The 25,336-nt window shown below is 39.3% G+C and overlaps 1 protein-coding gene across 3 annotated transcripts in view; it reads left to right on the top strand.

Annotated features, from left to right (window-relative positions):
- Positions 1 to 25,336, top strand: part of zgc:109889 (WH2 domain-containing protein) — a 47,357-nt gene that overhangs the window by 5,133 nt on the left and 16,888 nt on the right. For all 3 annotated transcript variants that reach the window (XM_036146270.1, XM_036146271.1, XM_036146269.1), the window contains exons 2-3: positions 15,798 to 15,942; positions 19,147 to 19,281. In XM_036146270.1, the coding sequence (XP_036002163.1) occupies positions 15,810 to 15,942; positions 19,147 to 19,281 (268 nt within the window). In that variant the 5' untranslated portion in view covers positions 15,798 to 15,809. The remainder of the gene's footprint in view (positions 1 to 15,797; positions 15,943 to 19,146; positions 19,282 to 25,336) is intronic.

Genomic DNA, 25,336 nt, shown 5'->3' with positions numbered 1-25,336 from the left:
TTCATCCATCCGTCATCTATACCTGCTCGTTCTTGCCGGGTCCCCAGCAGTCATTGAGCGAGAGGCAGGGTAAACCCTGGTCAGATTGCCAATCCATCACTGGGCAACTCAGAGACACACCAGACAAGCAATCTCAGAAACCCACGCACGCTCATGGACGTGTGCATGCTCACACACGCACGCACAGTGGTGGTTTCTGATATGGGCGATGTGGGCAGCCACCCAAGGCTCGTCTCAGGTGGTGTGAGATCCCTCCGGACTGACAATATTCACAGCGCCTAATGCACCTCTCCAACTGTGAGTATATGGTGCCCACTGCCTGCAGCAGTGCATTTAGCTTTCTGCCACGGTTGTCTTAAAAACACAGGCTGAAACAGCAGGGGGAGGGAGTAGGAAATGGAAGGACCCTATGCTGCTTCAGTGCCAAGTGCGCATGCGCTGCGACCAGCTTGAATTGTTTACATGTATCTGTTGGAGTGACTCGCAATATGATGATTGTAACCAAATGGTTACAATCAAATGCTTTTTTGTTGTTAATTTTTCCAAAACCCCGAAGGATTGGCAAGAAATGTTAGTGTTGGATACAAACTTGTAAACAAGATGACTTTATTGTGGAATCTGACCAAAGAAATTTGCTCTCCACATTCCGTTGGTGATGAGGAAGCCACCACTTCAGTCCCCAGACCTGATAGCAGCAACTGCAGCACCTGTGCGGGTAGGCAACATTTATGTGGCTTTTTCTCAGCAAAAAAAAAAAAAAAAAAAAACAGAATACATTCCATGGGGGTGTTTATCTGAGCCTCGGTGTTACATAGTCTGCTTATTACAAACGACTTTGGGCTTGTTTGTCTCGAAAGTTGCTTATAATTTTCGTGAGTTGGTGATGGAGTTTTTTTTTTTTTGTTTTTTTTTTAATGTGAAGTTGCTTTTTTGGGCTTCTTCCATTTTCCAACAGAACCCCTTTTCCTAGTTATTCACCCCCACCCCCCATCCTCCCTGACAGCTATTTGATGAGCAGGAAAGGCCTGGTGTGTACTAATACCTGCTAAATATGTGCATTTGTAATTTAGCGGATTTATTCCTCGCGTTTGATCCATTGGGCGAGAGGAGAGGACAGCCTCTCCTACCTTTTCCAGGGCACCAAATGGGCTAGGACCGCCCCTGCACACACACACACACACACACACACACACACACACACACACACACACACACACACACACACACACACACACACACCTCTAAGGCCAATTTAGAGTAACCAATTGACTAAACGGTCATGTTTTTGGACTGTGAGGAAAAAGAAGCAAATAAAAAGCTGAGGCATGATAGAAATCTTTTGCCTTTACGGGTTAGCTGCACCAAAAATATGAATTATGTCCTTTGGACAGGTTCTTCTTTGTTCTTTGTTGCAGTACCTTTTGCATAGTTGATCAACAAGTTTAACAGTGGCAATCAAAAAAGCTGCTCACATGAAAAGAGGAACATCAGCCCACCAACAATTGGTTGGTGGGCTGAGGACTGTGACCAGTTATACATGCCCAAGATTATGAGGTTTACACTCATCTGCAGGTTAGCTGTCCTTTTTTCGGGGATGACGATATTCTCCTCCTGAATAGGTAGGAACGCTGGTTTGAGAGATGCATAAAGGAAGGCATTTTGGTGAAGAGAAACCAGCCAGTGTTAAACAGGGGTGGTGGCCTCCGGGTCAAATGGTCCCCCTCTTACAATGCTGTTATTGCGAGCATGACTCAGCCCCCTGGGGTCCATAAGCCGCCATCAGAGCACTAACGATTAGTTGGTAACCTGATGGTCCTCCTTTGTATTTGACAAATCTGTTTTGATTGTCATACTTGATCCACTATGTGTCCAGAGGACCTCATCCACTTCTTTTTATTTTTATACCTGGATTTTTGAAAAGCACCAGGGCGCTAAACACAATCGTTTTCCGCCATGATTTGAAAAAGCAACAATTTTTAAGGACATAGCAGTTTTTGGGGAGTTTTTTTTTTCCAGAGCTGCAGAGCCTATATAGGATCTAAATTAAAGACCTATTATGGCAAATCTTGATGTATTTAAGACTTTTAGGGCCTTGGACTGATCTGTTTAAATTTACAAGTTTTTATTACCCTTAAGAAACTGCCGAAAAGTTTATTTAGGCAACAAGCACTCCAGCAGGGTCCAGTGTAAACCAAAGCAGAAAACTGAAAATGTTTGCCATTCAGTCTTTTTAGCAGAATAATAATAGAAGATATATAGCTAATCTTGGCAGAAATGGTTCACCAGAAACATAATTGACCTTATTTCATGGTCATCTCAGTTCCCAGGCCTAAATTATATAGAAAACATGTGGGGCTTATAGCTGGACATAAGTTATAGCAGAAGAGCAAGTGGTCTCGTGTTGACATAACACTTATCTTTTCATAGTTTTGTGAAACGATGTAAAACTGTCCACACAATGAGCCAAAGTTGCTTATTGGCGTCATATCCACCTTTTATCATGTGGATTGTTAATTGGGCTTAGCTAGACCAATTAGTTGTAATTGTAAAGAGGTACATAAAAAAGCCTACATCTTTAACAGCTAGCAAGTATCTGTGTGTGTTCCCCCCCCCCATCCCAGACCAGAGAAACTGGACCACTGGACACCACCAGATAACAGGTTCAATGGGACCTGTCTTTCCCTGTCTTCATCCTGGCGTTGGTCTCTTCCTACTGAAACTGCTCCAGAAGACCCAGTTTGTTCCATACTCTGTGTGTAACCCTGTCAGGTCACATGGTTTTTGCCGGATGACTTGTTGCGATCGAGCTGAGGCCTGCACATTTAATTGTGGGAGACTGGGTCGCAGAGGCGCACGAGGGGAATTTCTCGTAACACACAACCCGGCGGAGGGTGAACGCTCCCCTGTAACACAACACTTACTGCATTCAGCCCAGAGCTGACCTTTTTACTAACCGCATTAGCAGACAGTAAAAGGAGGGTATGATTCGAGAGAAGGTAGGACATATATAAAGCATATTTAGCTCAACCTCAGTGCGTTTTATTGGGACTTTATGTGATATACCAAATTAGAGACATATATTGTTGCATATTATCTGCCTTAAATAGAAGGTAACTGGTTATTCCTGAAACACTCTTTTCTCCAACAGGCTTCTTCAGCTCTGGACTCCATATATCATAAAAAACAGGCCTGTGTTTGTCTGCTTTATACCTGGGGTCTGAAAATCTACACTAGTGTATTATATTGAAAAGAAAACCCTAGGAATGATGTGGAAGAATGAGAAGAATAGTTAGATTACAGTACTTGGATTTAGACACACTTAGAGACTTACGAACATAAAGTGCATAGTGCATAGTTGTGAACTAGAAGAAAAATGATACATGCTTTACTTTTGTTTGTTGTTGTTTTTGTTTTGTTTTTTACAAATCCTTCTGAATTCAACCCCATTTACTCTGGTACACCTAAATAATACTTAATCAATGCAGTCTTCCTCTGTGTAATGTAATCTCTGTTTGTTCCAGATCATCAGTGAACAAACAACATCATAAAGACCAAGGAACACAGCAGGCAGATCAGGGAGAATAGATTTAAATACACAGCAATCCTGGTAGAAAATCTCTTGAAGGTTGCAAATGATCCAGACAACAACCCTAAAGACTCAGCCAAAGATGCAGTTTAGGTCAAAATATTAGTTGGAGGGGCCCAGTTAAGGTCCTGACCTACATCCAGTTAAGAATTGTTTGGTTCGCAGACGGTCTCCATCCCATCTGACTGAGCTGGAGCTGTTTTGCAAAGAAGAACAGGTGTGCAACACAGTTGGAGTCATGTAATCATGTCCAAAAGACTTGCTGCTGTTATTGCAGCAAATGTATTGAACTTGCATCTTTTTTTCCTAAAACATTTTTTAAAACTACAAATCTTCTTTCTTTCATTTCACAATTATCCACCAAATGTATGCTGATTTAGCACACAAAATCTCTTAAGAAAATACGCAGGAGTTTTTAAAGGCTTTGACGAACCTTCGCAGGCCACCGTACACACCTCCCGCTGGTCCCCCCATGTGTATCTGTTCCTGTTCGAAACAAGCCATTCCTTCTGGGAGCTTCATTGTTTTATTCAGCGGCTGTATTTTCTCCACTGTACAACTAACTTCAGTCCTGCTCGGATCTCTCCATTATGCTGTCAAAATCGAAAAGTCTTCCAAAGAAACCATGACAACAACTCCACAGAGTCGGAGGCTGCATCTCAGAGAGTGGAGGCGAAAAAAAGGACAGAGGGAGGCGAGAGCCAGGCTCCTCGCCTCCTTCATGCTCTTCTTCGGTTTTATGCTTTTGCATAATTTGTTTTTTAGGAAGAATCAGTACAAAACATGGGGATGGGGGGTGGGGGGGAGAGTGGCTTTTTAACTACAATCATTTTGTACAATGGCCTCCCAGCAAATGTAGACATCAAAGAGAGTTAAAGCCAGATAAAAGGGGGGTGGGGGCAGGCAGAGTATGGGGGTTTTAACACTGAGGACGAAAACAGCAAAAAGGAGGTTAGAGTCAGCCAAAGGGGGGGTTGGTGTTTAAAATGAAGACGTCTTGTATGTTTAAAATTCAAACGCTCTCCAGCCGTCATGCGACATAAAAAAAAGCTAATTTATCTCCTGGTTTTGGTTGCATCAAACAAATCAAAGCTCCTTTTTAAAAAATGTTCTCTGTACAGCTGACAGCTTGTCCAACTCATTTTTTTATTTATTTTTTTACGCTGTGCTTTATTCCTCTCTGTGCTCCCTGATGCCTCTTTGTTAAATGACATTTGGCTCACCACCAAGCGGAGAGCTTCCGCGGTCCACAGAGCAGCACCAGAGTAATCTTGACTGAGAATAAAACATTAGCTCTGTTTTCTGTGTTGGCTCACTTTGTTGTTTGCACGGCTCATGGAGATTTCTTTTTTCAAACCATTTACTGTGAGAAGATGCAGAGGAGGTACAGATATTTTGTTCTGCACAATTACCAGAACAAGAATAAAATACATTTATTTCTCAAAGCATTTGTGAGTATTGTAGGACCACATTAACGGATTGTTGTTTTTATTGCGTTGGATGGATCATCTCACTCAAAAGCTGATTAAAAGGTCTGACATGTTGTTCAGAGTACTGTAAAAAGCAATATATGGAGGACTGAAACCAGAATGGAAGTACTCTATAATGGTTACAGATATTTTTTAATAAAGTAATATTCAACAATTTCCCTCTGGGATTATTAAAGTATTTCTGATTCTGATTCTGATTGTAATATTAAGATTTTTGAGCAGCCCAACCAGACTTAATTTGATTGAGAATCTACCGTATGTAGGGAGGTAAATGTCAAGGAGGCTTTGCAACTTCAAAGCTTGGAGCTCTTGACCAAAGATAAATCCTCAGAAGAGCAGTGGAAACATCTAAAAAGATGGTCAGTAATTATTAGAATGGTTTAAAACGATTTTAATTGATATTGGAGAAAGGGTATCAGGTTTAATCGGCCAATAAAATATTTTAAGTTGATACTCATTGTTTTATCTTTTGAGAGATGCCTGTTTCATGTGCTTTTTCATAACAAACCTCCTAGTTGAATAGAGGCAATTTAGGGCTTAACTGTATGTTGAGGCCTAAAAAGAACAAAGATTATTTTATTTATTGTTTTCAGCATTGTCAGATTTATCTGTTTATAAAACTGTTGAGACCAATAAATATATTTATTTCTAGCTTATAGTGTTTTATCTGCGGTTTTTGAAAGCTTTGAAGCATCACAAGTCTTTGTGACCAATGTTTGACAATCTATTACATATTGATTATGTATTGAAAAGTCACCTGTATCTTTACTAAACATATTTATATTTTTTGACTGCTAACAGATATTAATAATTTAGAGAAAAACCTGCGCGTCTGATGTTCTGTTAATGTTACACATATTGCAATATGCTGGGCTAAGGTGATCAGACGATGCACAATGTTGGGTTCAAGAGAAGGAAACAACATGAAAATGTGTTATTTTATCAAGAGAAATTTTCTCCATATTTGTGTTTTTTGGAAATAGTCTAATTTCAGCTCAGGCTGACTTTGGCTAAAAACTCTTTATTAGCTTCACTTTAAGAGACACAATATAAAAGAAGAAACTAAGACTAAAAACTCTAATGTAGGAGTTTTCAGAGCTCAGCATCAGCAGACAGATATTTTAAACCATAAAATGGCACTTCAATATAACAGCCAAAGGCCCACATGTGCATGGCGTTGCATAAATATAGCTGGACATTTCAGTGGTGTTGTGCTAAGCATATATAATTTTATTCTACAGAGACTGCAGCAGCTCAAATCACCTCCTATAACATCTTCCTGAAATCCAGTGATGAGAGAACGTCTTTTTGTTTGGAGGATGTTTCCAAATAGTAAAACCTTAGTCTGGAGAAGAAAAAAAAATCTGGATTGTTGACAGCAACTACAAGACGTGTTTTCTTTCTTTTCCGCCAATAGAGGTCCAGGTAACACTGTCGCAGGGGAGACGCTTCACACCAGTGGGGTGGTCCTACTAACTAATGGAGATACAGGTGATGGAGAACAGTCCTTAAAGTGGCCTCAGATTGTGGAACAGTCGGTTCACTCATGATGCCTGTTCGTGCCGGATGGGAACACAGCGTCTGTCTCAACAGCATCTTCAATGCTAATTCAGCCAAGGGAAGCGAAGCTAACTCAAGAAACGTAATGAACTACCTTGTCTAGAACCATCTTGAAGTTGAAGTCAATAACGCCTATTAAAAGCCAGTTACCGTTAAAACATAGCGGTAACTATTGATGATTAAATATGACATGTCACATTAGTAAGCATTCTCCTTTTATAATATTATTGTCAAGCACAAGAGCTTTCACTTTAAAAATGGATCCAAATTGATGACTCATGCAGCGCATCATTGAATTATTTGCAGTAATTGGCGCACAAAGCTAATTAGCTGTGGAAATGTGGGTTAGTCCTGCAGAGCAGAGGCCGTGTGACAGTTTGGGTCTCAGGTTGAGACGAAATAAGCTTGGTCTGGCTCAGTGAAGACATGTTTGTTTGTGAGGGCGTACTTGGTCATCAGCTTGGACTGACGGCCACGTGGCCGGACAGAAGGAGGAGTAATAGCAGTCAGTAAGGTTTTCTCCTGTCTCTATGTCCAGCTACACAATTGTAAAATTAAAATAATACTTAAAATAGTTTTATACTGAAGGTAAAAGCATGCTCTTGGGCTTAGTTTACCCCCTGCTGAGATGTCTGGGTAAGTGAACCAGACTGAAGGGGGTGAGAGGTGAGGGTGGAAGCTTGGGGTCTTTATTAGCCTCTCCACAGGTCTCTACAAGCAGGATCCAATCAGCTTTGGATTAGATGGATAAATCCTGTCTGTAATTACAACTTCAGCCATTGAAACGCTGAGCGGCGGTTGTGGAACAGGTGCTAAATCTGTAGAAGTACTTTTATCTTCCTTTAGAGTGTTTTCCTATCTTTTTTTTTTTTTTTTTTTTTGGGAGGGGAGTAAATTTGCTATTCATGTTGTGATATATGTATGAATGACAAATTTTAGTTTGGTACAAACTGTTCACCTAATTAAATAAAAAAAAACTTGAATTAAGAGAGAAATTCTGTAAAATCTAAAGAAAGTCATTCGTACTTCGCATTATGGCATTGACAGAAGTTTTGGGTGGATTTGAAGATGTTTTCTCAAGCTATCTGTAACAAATCTGCATTCCCGTCGCCCCAACACTCGTTGATCCAGTGCTGTGGCATCTCAGATCATCTGTCACTCCATCCCTTGGCTTCTTGACTTAACAGGAACAGGCTGTGCAAAAAAACATTGTCAACATTCATTTCAATAAGTTCCTTCAATTTGATGCAAGAGAGACATATTTGAGATTATTTTTTGCCATCTTGTCTGTCTAGCAGATGCAAAACAGTTTGTGTTGATTTCTTTTTTCTTTAAATTATATCACACCAATTTTATTTGTAAAGCACTTTCAACACTAAGAGGACCAAAGTGCTATACGCAATCATAAGATACTAAATAATTAATCATAAAGCAATAATTATGTCTAGATTCATGCTTTAAAAAATCATGTTTTTTGACAAGCATTAAATTGCCCCTTCACCAGCTCATGTTCTCATTTGTACATATAAACGAACAGTTTGATACCTATTTAAATAACCATAACGTATAATTTTATCTCCCTTGGTATTTCAGTATTGTAATTAATTATATATATATTTAATCTCACAAATAGTCATATGACACATATAATTTAATTTAATGGTAAATTCTTGTATATGACTTTAACCCTACACACTGTTTCCATAAATTATGGTTGGTTTAAAGCCCTGTTTGGGCTGGTTAGCTCCTATGAAATCAGACAAATCATGAGCCCTGATCAAACAAAAGGAACTGCGTGACCAGCTATTGAAAAATATTTATTACTCACGACAGTTTAATGAAAATTGTAATTATTTCAAATTTTTATTTAGTTGTCAAAGGAGAAAGTGATCAGCCACACAAATCTGGTATGATTTCTTGTTCTGTGTGTCATGGCTGAGGTCTGTCCAGAGGCAGACGTTTTGTTTCATTTACATACTGTCACAACTTGTCATTTTATGTCTAATGCAGGCCGCTTTCAAAAATTTGGAATGTGTTGGAGATCTGCTCTTTCACATTGACACTGTTTCCCATCTGGCCATGTGTGTTGGCATGTTGAGAAACATGTTACACAGGTCTAAAAGGGATTAAACCAAGTGGATTTTATGTCACATCTTTGAAGTTTGTGTGTCAATTTTTATTCACTCCTGGTTTGAATAGCACATGTGTATTAGGATCAAGGGTGTAAAACATCAGTGTTCTGTTGCGTCAGGGTGGGTGTGTTATTTTAGTCGTGTTGTCACTGTCTTGTTGTTGTTCCCATAGTCAGGGATCAATTAGCCACCTTGGAACAAAACTCCAATGCTCTATGATTCCTTCACATGGCCAAATATCTTTTTTGCTAAACTATCCATAAAGTAGGTCAGGGACTTTCAATTTCAAGCATTCGGCATGCTGATTTATGGGAATCTTCTTTAGCATGGACAGAACCCTTTTCTTTGATTGTGTTTAACAGTAACTATGGAATATCATTGAGTCAGCCCTGCGATATTTGATTATCAGTTGTGTAAAGGCTGTGGCAGCGGTGCATAAGTGTGATGTACATGCTGTGTGAGAACAGCAGTGACGATCCTGGAAAACTTTTCGGAATGTCCAAAAAGCCTTTTGCAGCCTGGGTTGTCTGATGGTTGAAATATTTAGTGTCAAATGCGGAGGACAATGCAGAAACAGGGTAATTTCCAAAGCTGTTGAAATAAAGAGGGAAATTGCAAAAAGTGTGTCAGAGCTATAGGCCATGCTATGCTAACTGTGTCGATCCATATTCAAAATGTAATATCTCCCCATTTAAGTCTGTACAGATTTATTGTGCCCCATGGATGCAGATAATTGGCAGGAAGGAAGCAAAGTTGCTATAACTTGCTAACAGCTTGTGGCCAGGCAGTCCATGCAGCTGCAAATTTCCAGTGGTGCATTACAAAAGGGTTTCGTCTTGTCTCACACTTTTGATCTGACCTGACCTTTCAGAGGAATCGGTCCGCGCGGCTCTCCAAGCCTTCCAGTGTTGTCTTAAGCCCAGGTGTCACAGTGTGATAAATCATCTGGAGACCTACATACAAAAAGTTTCCACTTTTAGTTTTCTTGTCTTGGCTTCCTTTCCTCCCTCTTTTTTATTTCTGTTTTGCTTCCCTTCTCTGGTTCTTTCTGGGTCCTCTCCCTGTCGTCTTTCTTCACTATTTTCAGAGGCGAAGCCAATTCCACTTTTGAGCTGAAGAGCAGATTCCTCAGTGTGTTGGCATGACAACACTCCCATGGCTCCACAGCGTACTCTGGTTGCTCTTTTTTCTTTTTTCGTTTCATCTCTATTTTTTCTTTACATTTGTGATGTTTGAATTTAACGCTGTTTAATGTTTAGGATTGTGTTGTCTGCTTTTATAGACTTTCAAAAGACGCTAAGGTTGTCAATACTTTTACAACTGAGACAAAATGATAGCCTTTGAACTCTTCCCCAATTCAAGTGTATGCTCTTATGTTACTTATAAAGCTAGTTTAGAAACTGGATAAGAACTTCGATAAAGAGGACTGCTTATTTCAATCCATTCACTTATTCACGTTCGAAACAACATGGCATGGGTTTCAAAGAAAAACAATACCTTAGTTATATTCAGAAAAAAAATTATTTCGATGTCTAGTAAGGAATGATATTTTTTTGAAACACATTAGATGCCTAAAGAATAGATGTGTATATTTGGGTGTAAACAATTGTGTGGATGGTGTGCAAACGTAAATGAAAAACTATCTAGTGTCGGAAAGTATTTAATGCTATTCTTAATGTTTAATGCTTAAGACTTTGTAGGCCTTCTTTGCTAAGTTACTGTTTAAAAAAAAAAAGACCATGCACAATATTGGGTTCCCAAAGCGCTTCTGCTTTTGTTCTGACCTGTTGTTTTCTTCTTCCTGTCTTTGATGCACCATTTGTTTGAACATTAGCTAACTGTGTAAGCACAATCCATTCAGGCTCTCTATGTATGTACGTATGCAGCATAAAACGTCTTAGAAGGTAAAGAGCTGGTCATATGGTCAGGTCTATACTCGTTGCTTGTTTGTTTATCTATTGCAAGTCATATATTGTCGCAAATCCTGCTTTCTTCATATCCTGCATCCAGGTGCGCAGTGGGTAGTGCATGCATCCCATGTATGGAGGCCTTAGTCCTCGACGTGGCCATTTGCAGCATATCTTCCCCCTCCCTCTCAGTCCCGTTTCCTGTCAGTCTACTGTAAAATAAAGACCACTAGTGTCACGGAAATTAAAACACCCTGCAGCTTTAACTCCTACTGTAATGTAACGTGTCAGTCAGTAAAACCAGTAACAAAACACAATAGACTGCTATTGACTAACACGGTCTTGATGTTGTCTCCATTGTTGTTTAATACTGGCCAACAGGACTACAGATGAAAACAAGTCTTTGGCTAATTCTGGTTTGTTACAGCTGTTCTGTTATGAATATGCACCGTTCTGGTAATACAAAGTTAAAGCTAGTTCATGAACCTGACCAAAAAAGAAGGAAAATAAAACAGATTCTTTTGAGAAAGAACACTCTGCTTTGGCATATCATCAACATGTTCTGATCCTTCATTATCTAATATTATCATATCGCTCACCTCTACAAGACAGCATCTTGGCAAAAGGAACATAACCCTGTTTATATGTTTAAGTCGATGCTTTTGGCAGGGGCTTTTATCCAAAGGGTCTTACAAATAATATATCAAAGCTGACAATAAGCTATGTAGAAGGAAGAAACCGCAAGTCAGGCTCTGTTAGAGGTGACAGGGGTGATGATGTAGAAATAGAATAGAAATATATATAGAATAGAAAATTAGAGGGAGGTGAACAAAGAGTGCAAAAGAGGGGTGGGGTAGGGAAGGAAAGGGTATGTGCTATGGTAGGAGATGCTCTCTAAAAGGCTGGGTCTTCTTGAGTTTCTTAAAGATTGACAAGGAGGTCCCTGCTCTGGTAAAACTCTGTAAGAGTCTAGATTTTCATGAGCGTGAAGTAGGCACCGCTAGTCCCTTGATGACTGGAGGGGCCGAGTCATGATGTAAACCTTCACATGAGCATTGGAGGAGATTTGAGCCGTTCTATTTAGCACTTTGTAGGCTACGATCAGTGAGATGAATTTGATGCGGGTGGCTAAGGGAGGCCAGCTCAACGAACAGAGGTAGTGATGTGTGCTCCTTTTTGGTTAATTTAAAAAAAAACTGATGTTTTGCCACGTTCGGCACAAATGATATCTCAGAATGTCTATTGTTTCTTTTTAAACAAAGCTTTTTTTCAGTATTCAAATGTGAAGCCATTGATGATGGGAAAGTTTTGATGCTTCCAAGATTTTATATGAAGTTCAATTGTTTTACAGTGCTTAGGTACAGTTAATAAATTACAGTCAGTGACGGGAATGTTGTGAGTTTCCATATCAGATCAGTGTTTTGTAATTAGAGTTTTAATTGAAATATCGTGTTTGTGCTGATTTTACTTGAGAAGGATACATTTTCCATAGAGCAACAATCAGTTTTTATTGTATCAAAGATTATTTAAGGCTTTGAACAACAGATCTTTAACCACAAAAAAGCATTTCTTCTAACATCTGAGTTGTACGACTCTTAATGTTTATTATTATTATTATTATTATTATTATTATTATTATTATTATTATTATTATCATCATTCAGCTGGAATATATATCAAACTGAGCATTTACTTTTAAATACAAAATGAAATGGGAAGATGAGGCGACACCTTACACCTGCATTCATTTCCCAAAGGTGTCTGATGTACAGCATAGAAATACAAGCTTCAGATTTTCTGTCAGACTGAAGCAACAAAGTTCTCGTTGTATTCTACGTCTGCTTGTGATTGTCGGGAAATATCTGTTCATGCGTGGGAATATGTTTGCGGCTAAAGAAAAGATTGGCCTATTAAAGGAATTGTTTCACGGCTTACCCTTTTATGCCTTGTCTTGTTGGAGCACAGCCAGCCAGACTCGTGTCATTTTGCCTTGTAGCTGACCTGAAAGTGCTCATGCAAGGAGACTAAGTGCCCGAGGGTAAAAAGTCGGCTCGTGTGCCTGGAGCTTGCATGAGCCCACACTCGTACGCTTTTCTGCCAGAGAACGAGACCACAGATTCTCAGACCAACACAGAAATAGGGAAAACACCACTCTTTGTTGGACACCGGGGAGTTGGAGTATAAGGTATTCACCCCCTACTGATTTATTGATGGAAGCGGGCTAGGATGCAGAGGATATTTGGAGCCAAAACAAGTGCAGGAGTCTGCATGACGATCGACAGGGGAAGCACCCGACAGACAGGACAAATAAGAGGCGGCGCGCACCCATCACGGCAGGGAAGGATGATGATGGAGATTGTTTATGTATTATTAACCAGGAAGGTTCTTAGATTATTTACAACAGTAGGGTGGAGGGGCTTCCGCACAGACTCTTGTGCGCAGAGGGAAGCTCAACCGCATACTTGAGAAATGGCAGCATCATCTGAGGTGGTTTGTATAATGAAATGTCAGAAGATGTTTGAGGGAGGAAGAGCGGCTCTGCTTCAAAGAGATGAGATCTGGTTGCTATGGGGAAACATAACATTTTAACCTCCCTGTCAGTTTTGTCTTTGCTAAACTTTGACATTTTACAGAATTAGAAAAATAGCTATTTTGAAAAAGAAGCCAGCCTGTTAACGATATTCCTTCGAATGTTTGTGTAAATAAACAAGTTGTTGACTGAATGCCTACAAACAACCATTTTTTCTCTTGATAAGCATATAAATTAATTCCTTTGTTTCCAGGATGCTCAAGAGGCTGCATTTCAGAATTTTTTAATATCTAGAACAAATTTCGATTTATAAATATGTCTAGTCAGATGGGGAGCTGAAATGTCCCCCAGCCCTGAAATAACTGTTGCAACTTCTCAAAATACTTGGAAACATGCAAGGGTCCGTCTAAGTTTCTCACTTTCAAGATGAAACTCTTGAGCAAATCTTTGAATGGGACCTGATGTTTTTTCAACGCCCAGTAGGTCATGGCAGACTACATTCACACTGAGTCTGATTTTGTTGGAGGTTTCTTCCTGCTAAAGGGGAGTTTTCATCTCCACAGTCGCTACATGCATGCTCGGTATGAGGGATTGCTGCAAAGCCATCAACACAAGGCAGACGACTGTCCAGTGTGGCTCCATATTTATCCAGGAGGAGTGAATGCTCCTTGTCAATCATTCAATGCAATCTCCTGGGTCTGCTCATGACAATGTTTTAATGGCAATGTTTAGAAAAAAAGTTAGTCCAATGTAGGAAAACAACTTAGTATAGAATAGAATTAGAAATATCCTTTATTGACCCTCGTTGGGGAAATTCAGATGTTCCAGCATCGAACTGACAGACAAATCAAAGCATACAGATTCACGAAAATGTGAAAATAGGAAACAATAAGGTAACTTTGGAACTGTTTAAATGTAACAGTTTAAATGTGATGTCCCTTCACACCCCTGAGTGAACATGTCCACACTGTTCCCAAAGTGTTTTTAATACTTTCTGTGGCTGTTATTTTGCAGTACTGCCTGAACTCTGATGGACATGGAGTTCACTAGAACTTCTCAGGTTGCCACAGGGCTGCTTGGCTGGGCCGCCACCTTTTTACCCTCAGTTTCTTTACCAAGGCGGTGGTTGTCTTGGAGGTGTGTTTCACCACCACGCTCGACTGTAGGCAAGGCACACTTGGTTTTGTACTTCTCCGGATGCTGCCACAAATGCTTTACACCAATTGAACCAAATAAGTGTATCTTAGTCTCATCGGGCCAAAGGACATAGTTCCAGTTAGCCATGTTCTTACTCTGTTTGTCTTCAGCAAACCGTTTGTGGCTTTCTTCTGGGACGACAGCCATACAGACCAATTTGATGCTGTGGCAGCCCAGGGTCCCACCCAACCACACCTCCCACTCCTTTTTCCGCTACAGGAAGGCTGCATTTATTTTTTTTAAAGACACCCTCCGGAAATGACACTTAGCACGTGCCCTCACCTTCTTTGGTGGGTCATAGCAGGGTCTGATCTGATAGGAATACTGTCCGGTTAAACTGCTGTGTGGGCTTGGTCCCATCTTGCTGCAGCACAGTTTCAGGGTTTTTGGCAATCTTCCTATAGCATCTGCCCTCTTGATGAAGAACGTCAATCATTTGTTCAGATTCTCAGAGTTCTTTGCAGTGAGGTGCCATGTTGAACTTCCAGTGACCAGCATGTATTTAGCACATCTGTTCGCCCTTCACACCTGAGACCTTGTAACGCTACGGGTGTAAATTATCACCAGGGACTGATAATGACTAATTGGCACAATTTGGACATTTTTACTTACTTACTTTTGTTGCCAGCGGTTTGCTGACTACTTTACATTGTATCAAATTGACATATATATATTCAATGTTGTCCCATGAAAATGTCTAATAAAATATTTAGAAAAAGATGAGGGCTGTACTCACTTTTGTCAGATATTGTATATTTGTTTCAATATTTGAACTGAATTTGGATGGTATTTTAATTTCTTACAGATGCACCTGTAGCTTCTTTAGCAAGGACTTTCATATACGTACCGTGCCTTTTAAAGGTTCAAAGGCGCATTTCAGTCTTCACAGTGGGGTGGCTTGGGCCCCAGAGGAGCTTTACTTCTAGTGGCACGCACCACTGGTATTCACTCATATTGTCTTGTCTTTTTTTCCATGTCTTCCTGTCAGACCCTTCTGGTCCCTCTGCCCAGTTTCAAGCTCATTAGCACCATTTAGAAAATTCTTTCTGGCTCATTTAGTCTCTGGCTCGCACGAGGCACTCTGGCATTAGACAGCATGACGGGTGTCTGCGCCCCACGGTGGACATGACACCTTGGTTTCCATCAGGACAATAAACCCCAAGTCATTCCTTGTCATTCTTCTTTTTTTTTCCCAGAAATGTTGGTATATTTGCATCCATCTGAGCTAATATATGGAGACCGTTCACAGGGAGGCTGCAGAGCTACAAGTTACAGAAAACAAGTCATCACCATAAAACAGTCAAGATGAATTAGAGAGAAGTAAAAAGAAACGCAAAACAGAGCAGTTTCCTTTCTTCTTCATTTCTTTATTTTTTTTCTCCGTTGTTTCCGCAGGCATAGAGCAGCATGCCGCTGGTGAAGAGGAACATTGAACCCCGGCATTTGTGCCGCGGGGCGCTGCCGGACGGGGTGACCAGTGAACTGGAGTGTGTCACCAACAGCACACTGGCGGCCATCATCAAACAGCTGGGCAGTCTGAGTGAGTTCACAGAAAAAAAAGAAGCTACTAATGTTGACTTCAAAATGTCTCTTAAAAATGATACAAAGTTTTTATACATTTATTTTGGAATGTAATTCCCATTCACAATAAGACAATCAAAATCTCCTACTAAATTACTTGTGTGTCTACTACTTTAAATCTTATGTATTTTCATTTACATTTTATTTTGTGAGGGATATTAAGTAAATTGTACTTGTTATGAATAGAAAAGAATGTATCTTCTACTTAATTGCTTATTTATATTGCAATATTCTTGCACATTATCTTCTAGATAATCCTATTAAGTCTTTTACAAGATGTCTGCTGTTTTAAAAATCAGAGTCTGAAAATGCTTCCCAAGCTGTACATATTTATTAAGCAAGCAAATAAAAAGAGACAACTTTTATCTGAAGGTCTAACTCTGAATTTGGGACTTTGTCGCTTGGAGCCCCGGCCCTAACCCAAATGACGAGGGTTTAAATAAGGAGTTTTTTTATTCAGTTCTATCACATAAAGGACTTGTTTTAAATCTGCAACAACGCACAAGAATTTATGAGTTAACATGTTGCATCGTGGTGGATAGAAAAAGGACGATTTGTCCGAGATTTTTACTGCCACCTGCATATTCCTGAGATTCGCTCCTCTGAGGAGAATAAACTTTCCCTGGTGTCCGTCCTAAACTGAACTATTAGGGCAAATAATACAATCTACAAATGTCCTTATTAAATGTTACAGCTGCACTTATATACTGTATTTGCTGATAAATTGAAAGGAAATGTATCAGAGATTGAGCCCCAAATTGTGTCGTTCAGCACCCATTGTACTGGATGTACAGTTCGTTTGGCTCAGTCACCCAACCAATGATTTGGGAGATCGTGTTCACTGTTATGGGATTTTAATTCTATCAAACATTTTCCAAGCTTTACAACAAACAAGTTCAAAATGCGCCTGGCTCAGTCTTTTGGAGAGTAAGAAATAGGAAATGTTACCTCATTACTCCATTGCAGACAAATGTAGGTATTAAGTTAAGTAGAACAGAGATGATAAATAAATGCGTTTACATCGTTTTTGTAAGCAGAAGAGATCAACGTCCTGGAACCACTTCTTCAGCTTCAGGAACTTCAGTGATCTTCAGTCTGCTAAATGACATCAGTGCAGTAGTTCCTTCATGCAATAAACACAACAAAACAAAGTAAAGTGGAAAGAAATCACATTTTAGTATAATTTGAAGGGACTACATTGTTATTATGGACCAAAAGGGGGGTTGACTGTCAAAAAAAAGAGAAAAAAAACAACAGACTTCCTTGTAGACTTTTAAATATACAGTAATTAAACTTCAGCAGACTAATAACGTTGTAGATATGCTACATAATTTGTCAATTTCTCGACTAAAACAGAAACATGCTCGGTTTAGAATAAACACATCAGACTACCCTGTATAGTGCCATGTATAGTAAAGGATTAGGTAAAAAACATATTCCAATGACAAAATAGTGGTTTAGGTAGGTTAGATGGCAGGCATTTAATAAGAAATATTTATTGCAGCCATAGGATATAAAAATGACCAGCCGTTCATAGATTTTTGTATAAGAATATGCTACAGCAGCAGCAAGCAGTGAATTAATTTAACACTTTTTTATAACTTTCAATAGCTTCACTTAAATTTTAACACCAAAGATGGTGCCTTTGAAATACACGCCCAGTCACCCTCTTAAGCAATCGGTGCAAAAATCCATGAATTTCAGATAAATTAGCGATGCAGTTTCTAATCGGCTGCTTTATTTATTGCCCTTTAAACAACTCATTACGAATGTAAACAAAAAATTTACCAGCAAGGACAAAACTTCACGTGAACGTTAAGCTCAGCCAAGTCCACTCAGATGATATGTGCAGCGGGAAATCTTCTCTCTAAATGTGTTTTTATCAGTTATGGGCTAAATTAGATGTGTGACAGCTCATTCCGGATGAGTAAAGGCTCTGCCTCTGCTCCGTCTGTCATGCTGGAAGCTGAGCAGTGGATACAGGAAAAAGGGAGCGATGGATGTCTGTTTGCGCATCGCAATCTGGTTTAGCTCGCATTTGCATCCCCCTCTCGCCTGTCATGGTTTCACAGAGACGTTGAGGTCTTTTTTGGTTTGCAGTCCGACTGGATTCACAGCAGGAGGCTGCCCGTCCTGCAGAGACAGACGACAGATGGAGCCGAGAAGAAGCTGCGTCAAGACAACCTCTTTTTTTTTTCTCAGTTTCTTTAAATCATCTACTGCCCATCACATAGCATTTTAGATGAGATCACTGAAAGGGCAGATCAGTATATAAGTATATATAATATACTTTGTTTTCTTTAGAAAAAAAAAAAAAAAAAAAGATCTATATGTGGCACTGAGAATGTTGGTAAAACTTAAAATGACATGAGTCGAGTGGACTTTTTAAAAAAAACTTGTGAGTTGGGATTACCAGATCTCAATCCTGCTTTCAAGACAGTTAATCATAACATTCTGATCGTCTGGAAAAACTGGGTAGGAATGTGTAGTTCTGTTCTAAAATGGTTTAGATATTGTTTGGGAGACATGTGTCCTTTGTGTCTCTTGGAAATTGCAAACCCGAGAAAATAAAGATTACATTTTGGGATTCCCCAAAGTTCCATTTTTGAGCCACTTTTGTTTCTGTGTTCTTCCTCTATCTCAGAATATGAAGTAGAATAACATATCTTACCAAATATGATGATGAAACACAACTTCATAGTTTAGTTTCAAATTCATGGTTAGGACTCAACTGGACACCGTAAGATCACAGAGAACACCTGAAACCTTGGTCTATCAATGTGCTCGGGCCTAAAGTGCAACATCCACATAAAGTCTGTTATCATAACAGCCTTCTAAAAGATCTTTGTAAAAGTTTGTAAAATTCTAGATTTTAAAATCAAGACTGTCTATAAGGTACTGGCTAGTCTGGAGCCTAAGTACTTTTCAGGGTTGCTGGTCAGGTATGAACCGTGTAGATCCCTCAGGTCAATTGAGACCTCTTTACTCAGTCTTTCCAAGACCAGAACTAAACTAGAAGAGTCAGCATTAAACTTCTACTCTGCTGGCATCGCCTGCCACAAAATGCTGGTAAAACTCCCTGAGCAGTTCATCTAAAGAGATGGAGCAACATTCCCTCTTAAACGTTGTATGAGCGATGCGTTTGTCTGTGTGTTCTGTACAGGTCGCCATGCTGAAGACATTTTTGGAGAGCTGTTCAACGAAGCCAACAGCTTCTACCTGAGGATGAGCAGCCTGCAGGAGCGAGTGGACCAGCTAGCTGTGAAAGTCACTCAGCTCGACTCCACCGTAGAGGAAGGTAAGTGTTTGTGTGACTGCAATGGCGGATTCAGGCAGGGGCGCGGGTGGCGCGCGCACCCCCTTTTGGAGACGAAAATTATTTTTTTAGAGCGGACGGGCATTGGGCGGAAGCTGTACTTTTTTTTTTTTTTACCTCAGAGTGGCCATCGCTCTGGTCGTACTATCTTTGATGTGTCAATCAAACAATTCAACCAATCAAATCAACGACTGAAGACAACATACTAGCCAATTACAGCTGGAGAGGGGCGGGTCACTTGGTCATACAAATAGCTTTCAGAGCGAAGCCAGCGGCGTGGCTCGGCTGTGGTCACCGTCGGTGTTGGTAGAGCGGGATGGATATTCGGTTTGATTACCAAACAATTAGAAGAAGAGACAAAGAAGTAACCGAGAACGAGCTGGAAGCAGCGCTATTAATTTCTGTTTGAAACGTCTGTTTGAAGTCAACACTGGAGTAAACATTGATGCTAGGAGGGTTAGCTAGACAGCTAGGAGGGTTAGCTAGACAGCTAGCAGCACAAGGAGCAAAACTCAGGAGTAAAACTGCCAAACTGAAGAAACTTGGGTTACTTCAGGTAGAAGGGAACTCTGCTTTGTTCTTATTCTTGTGCTCCTAGCTGCTGTAATTACAGAACCTCTTCTAGTATGAATTTTTATTTCAGTCAGTGTTCAGCCTGACACCATTGCTCATGTTTATGTATGCTAATGCTTGACTTTTGAGTCAAGACAGCTCTACAGGTTTCTGTATCTCACTGTTAGTTTCCATCTCAAACCAGCATAAAACCTGCCCAACTAAAAAGAAAAAAACAAGCCCAAATCTCAAGCTCTCTTATGTTAAAAGCGCAGAAGTATGAAACACATGAGAACATGCCACTATGTACACAAAATGTACAATCAGTCAACCAAATAACACACAAAATCACTTTAACAACCATGATATCAACCGGGAAAAAAAACCTTACCTTAATATAAACTTAATTTGTCTTATAGAGCTCAATAAAACATTTTTCTTTTAGTAGAACTCAACCCCTCTAGGGGGATTTACAGAGACCAATACAATTTCATAGTGACACTTGATTAACCATTATTATTTTCTTGTTTTATTATAACAATCAATATTATTCATAATATCTATTATTCATTGATGATGTCAGATTCGACTCATTTAAAAAATAAATTGACCAGTAAAATGAGTTCAATGAGATGGCATTTTATTAAAATGGTTTTAGTTTTTTTCCAGACATGGACAACCATTGTGATATATATTTTGTTAGTAATTCTTTCTAAAAGCCCAACAAATGTAAAAAGCTTCCCAAATTTTTACAACCAGCCCATAACCTATTTTAGCTCATTGTGTTCAAAAGAAGCCTAATTGGGTGGAAAGCTGCCTAATTTGGTAACACTGAATAAACTATATCTTTTTGTTTGATTTTTTTTTTTAGATTTTGGGATTTTATTGAGAGTTTGTTTCTTAACACTGTAGGAGATGTCACAGAGCCACTGTTCAGCCTAAAGCATGTAAAATGCTTTTTTTTTTTTTTTTTTAAGGTGTGCCCCCCTGAAAAGTGTAATGCCCTCCTGTAATTTGTTTCTGCAGCCAGGTCTGTCCGAGCATGAATTTGAATTGCTCACAGCTCAGGTCTCGCGTTATTACAACGCGACTAAAACTATTTCAAAGCAACTTGCATATGATGAACGATGAGAGTGAGAAATAGATCTTTACATCATATAAAGATGATCTACCATCAGGATCAACATTCAGGCAGGAAATGAAGTTGTGGCACACAAAGTGGTCATCATCAGTGGAAAAACTCAGCTCTCTCCCTGAAATTCTAAGGATAACAAATATGAAGTGCTACCCAAACATTTCTATGATTCTTCACCTTCTGTCAGTTATACCTGTTACGAGGTACAGCTACGTCCATTTTACTAAATAAATATAATTTATTGAAATAAAGAAAATCTTTGTTTGATTAATTGTTGATAAGAATATTTTTTTAAGGATAATTCTTTCTTCAAACTACTTTTTAACCTTGTGCATGCTGTAAAAACCAAGAAATTTTGTCTTAAAAATTCTTTTTCAATTAAAATAATATAATCATGCTAATTCCACTTATGTTCATCCATTAAAATGATTATCAATTCAAAAACCCATAGATGAATAATTAGGGTAGTGTGGAAGAGTAAAGATGGCATTCTATGGTCATTTAGCCTCACATTGTCTTGACATGACCCTTACGTGCGCACCCCCCTTTGAAAAATCCTGGATCCGCCCCTGGACTGTGACTGTAAAGGTCAGCTTCCACAGGGTTACAATGGTTGGTATCCAAGCAGCCGCATTGTGATTCACCTTTTGTGTGTTTCTGGAGCGTCAGAGCGCAGGTTTTGTCTGTGTGTGTTAATGTGAGTGTTTGTGTATTGTGATTTGCATATTGTGTTTTAGCTCCTGTGTTGTTGGGTTTTTTTTTTTGTTTGTTTGTTTGTTTGTTTGTAGGCGTATGTCTGCTGGTGCTTTCTTCTCTAGCCAGCTCTTACATTATCATACACGGTAAAAATCCTTTATTTTTTTAACCCTGTAACTTTTTACCATGTCGTAACATTACAATCGCACACTTCAGTGAATTGGATTTGGAATTTCTGTTGCTGTAGACCAATAAAAAGTGAATATGTGTGCGAGGAAAAGTCTACCGTCATATTCAATAAATGAGAATATGCATTTCTAAGAGGCTTGTTTGTAAGATTAAACGTGCCTTTTGAAAAGAAAAAACAAGCTTTAAGCCAGTATTAAAGATACATTTCATTAAGCCCCCATTTCTATATGAAAAATGCTGCTTTTCTATTGGTCTGATGCAATACTGTTGTCTCAAATGCATTTTTTTAGTAGCTGGAGGTGGAACAAAATCATGATTAAAGGAAATAAAGGCTTGAAAACATTGTCAGCCTGTGTTAATGATTGCAATGTGTTTCCCTTTGTAAACTGAGTCACTAAAATAAATAAACTTTTCAGTAATATTCTAATTAATTAATTATGACTTTACATAGTTTCATAAATCTTTTGCAGTGAAAACGTAAAAACTGTGAGGTATTAATACCCTTTACGCTGATGCCCCTAATTAAAATCCAATGTCACCAATTTTCCTTTAGACATCATTAAAGGCAGTGGTCAATCTGCAGTGTGCCATATACTAAATCCATTTTACACTGTAAAAAAAGAAAAAAAAAGAAAATCCAACTAAATCAAATGATACCACTGGCACAAACACTGGTATTTTCTAACTGTAATAATATTACAAATATTTCTGACTAATGTATTAAAATTCAACTCTCGATAATGCTGAATCAGTGGGAGCTTTAAGCTTGTTTCTCTGAAACGAGATTATCCCATCTAGGCGTGATGGAAGAAAATTACACCTGACTTGTGTCGCTTATGTCCGTTCTACTACGTCATTTTACTTTTTGTCATTGCAAAAATTCTTATTTAATCCTTTTGCCGCCGTGATTGCACAGTATCCCCTAGAAGTTCACAGCAAATGTCTTTAAAGGTGGGCAAAATCAATTCGTTGTCCAAAAGGGAATGGCTTCTGAGCCTTAGCAACATGGTTAGATACCAAGTAGGATGTGACTGAAACACGCGTCAAGAGTGACACACGGAAGGCTGTAACAGAGAATTTGTTCATTTTTCAAAATAAAACATTGTTCAGACTCCAATCATAAATACAACGTTAAGTAATTGAGTCTTTTTTGGGGGTGTTGGGGACCACTACCTTAGCAGAGATGGGGAAGCTGGTCAGATTTGACAAATGGGACAAAGTGGAAATGGAAAGTAAGAAGGAATTTGAATTATTTTACAAAATACTATGAGAATATTTCAAATTCATAATTTTAGACAAAAACGGCAAGTGCCATTTTCCTCAAACTCTCTGACTGTTAATGTTATAGTATTTCTATAATTTTCAGCGTGTTTATGTGGGACTGTATGAAACATATGATAGCAGTCTTTAAAGATGTCAAGATTAGCATGCCATAAAGTTCACATACCTAGTACAACTTAAAATTTGAGACCAAAAACTCTATACACATTCTCTCTCATAGGCAGGTATGTTAAGTCTTTTCCTTCTGGGAGCAGAACGGCCTGCTCCTCTCATATAAAAAAAAAACAAAAAAAGTCAGATTAGACAGTTTGTGGATTGATGTAAGTAGAACGTTTATTTGTCAGGGTAATGCTCAAACGCTACTGGAATATGTCTTTTCATTCTGGCTTCTCCCAAGGGTAGTATCGCAAAAAGTACACGTCTGCTCTGTGCGTGGTTACAGGCTGTCCTGCTTTTTATCACATCCGTACGCCTCTTCCTCATGTGATGTCTGCCTGGTTGCGTATCCCAGGAGTGAACGGGATGAAATTATGAACTGAGCTATAGCTCTTTAACTGTGTTTGTGTGACTGTGATGCACCTGTGGTTAGTTATAGTCAGACTCTGAAAATCAATTATCGTAATAAAGTTATTATTACATACTTGCACTTGTTTGCTTTAGTGTCTTTGTGTGGATATTTAATTTAATTGAACTTTCTTAGCTTTCTGTCCACCTTTAAAAAAACGGAAACCTACCTCTGATCTTTGCCCCAGTTGTTAGTGGACTATAGGGAGGGTCCACCCTGGAGAGGTCACCAGTCCGTCACAGGACAAACTACCATGCACTCATATACTCTCAAGCGCAAAATAGAGACAAAAATAACTTTTACAGTCAGGTTTTTGGACAGTGGGAGGCGCCCGAGTCCCCAGATAGAACGCACACATGAAAGCTGAGAAAGGCAAACTCCATGCAGAAAGATCCCAGGCAAGGATTTGAACCCACAACCTTCCTGCGGCAAAGCAACACCGCTAGAAACTGTGTCATCATGCATCTTTTCTTCCACTAGTTTAAAAACATTTCAAAGATAGTTTGGTTAATAACTGTTTAGTGTGGCTATTTCCAGAATTAAGAAGACAAACAGACCTCTGGCTCACTGCGGTGCCATGCTCTCCTGTCTTTCCTTTTTTTTTGCTCTGTTTCAGGTCATGTTTAGACCTATCTTTTTTTTTTGCTAATTTTTTCCTACATCCCATCCTCCTCCTTCTTCCTGTGTTCAATTCCTTACCAATTTCTTTTACTTTTATTATCTTTTTTTTTCTTTCTCCATCTCTCTCCTCCTTTTCATCCCAAATTTTTCTTCCTTGCTGGTTCTGCCGAGTCATTCTGCAGCAAAAGGAGCCTCAGACACTCGGCGTCACAGCATCGCAGATGGAGATGAAAAGAAAAAAAAACTCAGCAATCTTTTTCGTCTTATCCTTTCATCCCTCTCCCATTCCTCCGCCTCGTCCTCCTCCTCCTCACCTGCTCAGCCTTTCATCTCCTTGCCTCCTTGTCCTCCTGCTCATGATAAAAACCATGTTTCCCAGCCCGTTCACTTTTCTGTCTTCTGCTACTTTTCTTCTCAGCCGTTTCAGCAGTCCTTTTTTTTTTTCGTCTTATTTGTAAAATGGCGACACTGATGGCTTAACTCTTGTCAAGGAGGAAAGAGTGATGTGTGATAGTGGGGAAAAAAGGCCTACAGGTAAAAGGAAAAGGCAGGAGGACCATAGGACTAGTAAAGTGAATAAAATGGGCAGGAAAGGAGAAAGAATGTTAATATGATGTGCTCAAGAAGGATAATATAAATGTTTTCTGGAAAGAAAAGCAAACACTTTTTGATGAGTCTGGCTGTGATGTAAAAATGTCAGTCTGTTATGTCACATTCAAGTTAAACTGGGTTATTTTATACACAATCAGGTTTTAACCATGGCAACAGCACTAGATGCCTTGAATTATTGTTACCTTAAGGCAGCAAGTAAGAGAAACACATGAGCTGTGTCACACAAGCATTATTAGCAAGATTTAGGACATCTAATTATCACAGTGAGAAAACAATACTCCTGGCTTTCTGGCCACATACTGCCCCCTCCACAATTATTGGCACCCCTGGTCCAATGACTTTGAGGTGTAAAAATTGTCTTTTCTTGCAGCAGCATAATCTCACCC

This window comes from Fundulus heteroclitus, chromosome 14 (genome assembly GCF_011125445.2).
Source record: "Fundulus heteroclitus isolate FHET01 chromosome 14, MU-UCD_Fhet_4.1, whole genome shotgun sequence".
NCBI lineage: Eukaryota > Metazoa > Chordata > Actinopteri > Cyprinodontiformes > Fundulidae > Fundulus > Fundulus heteroclitus.
This window is presented reverse-complemented; position numbering and strand designations above follow the sequence as displayed.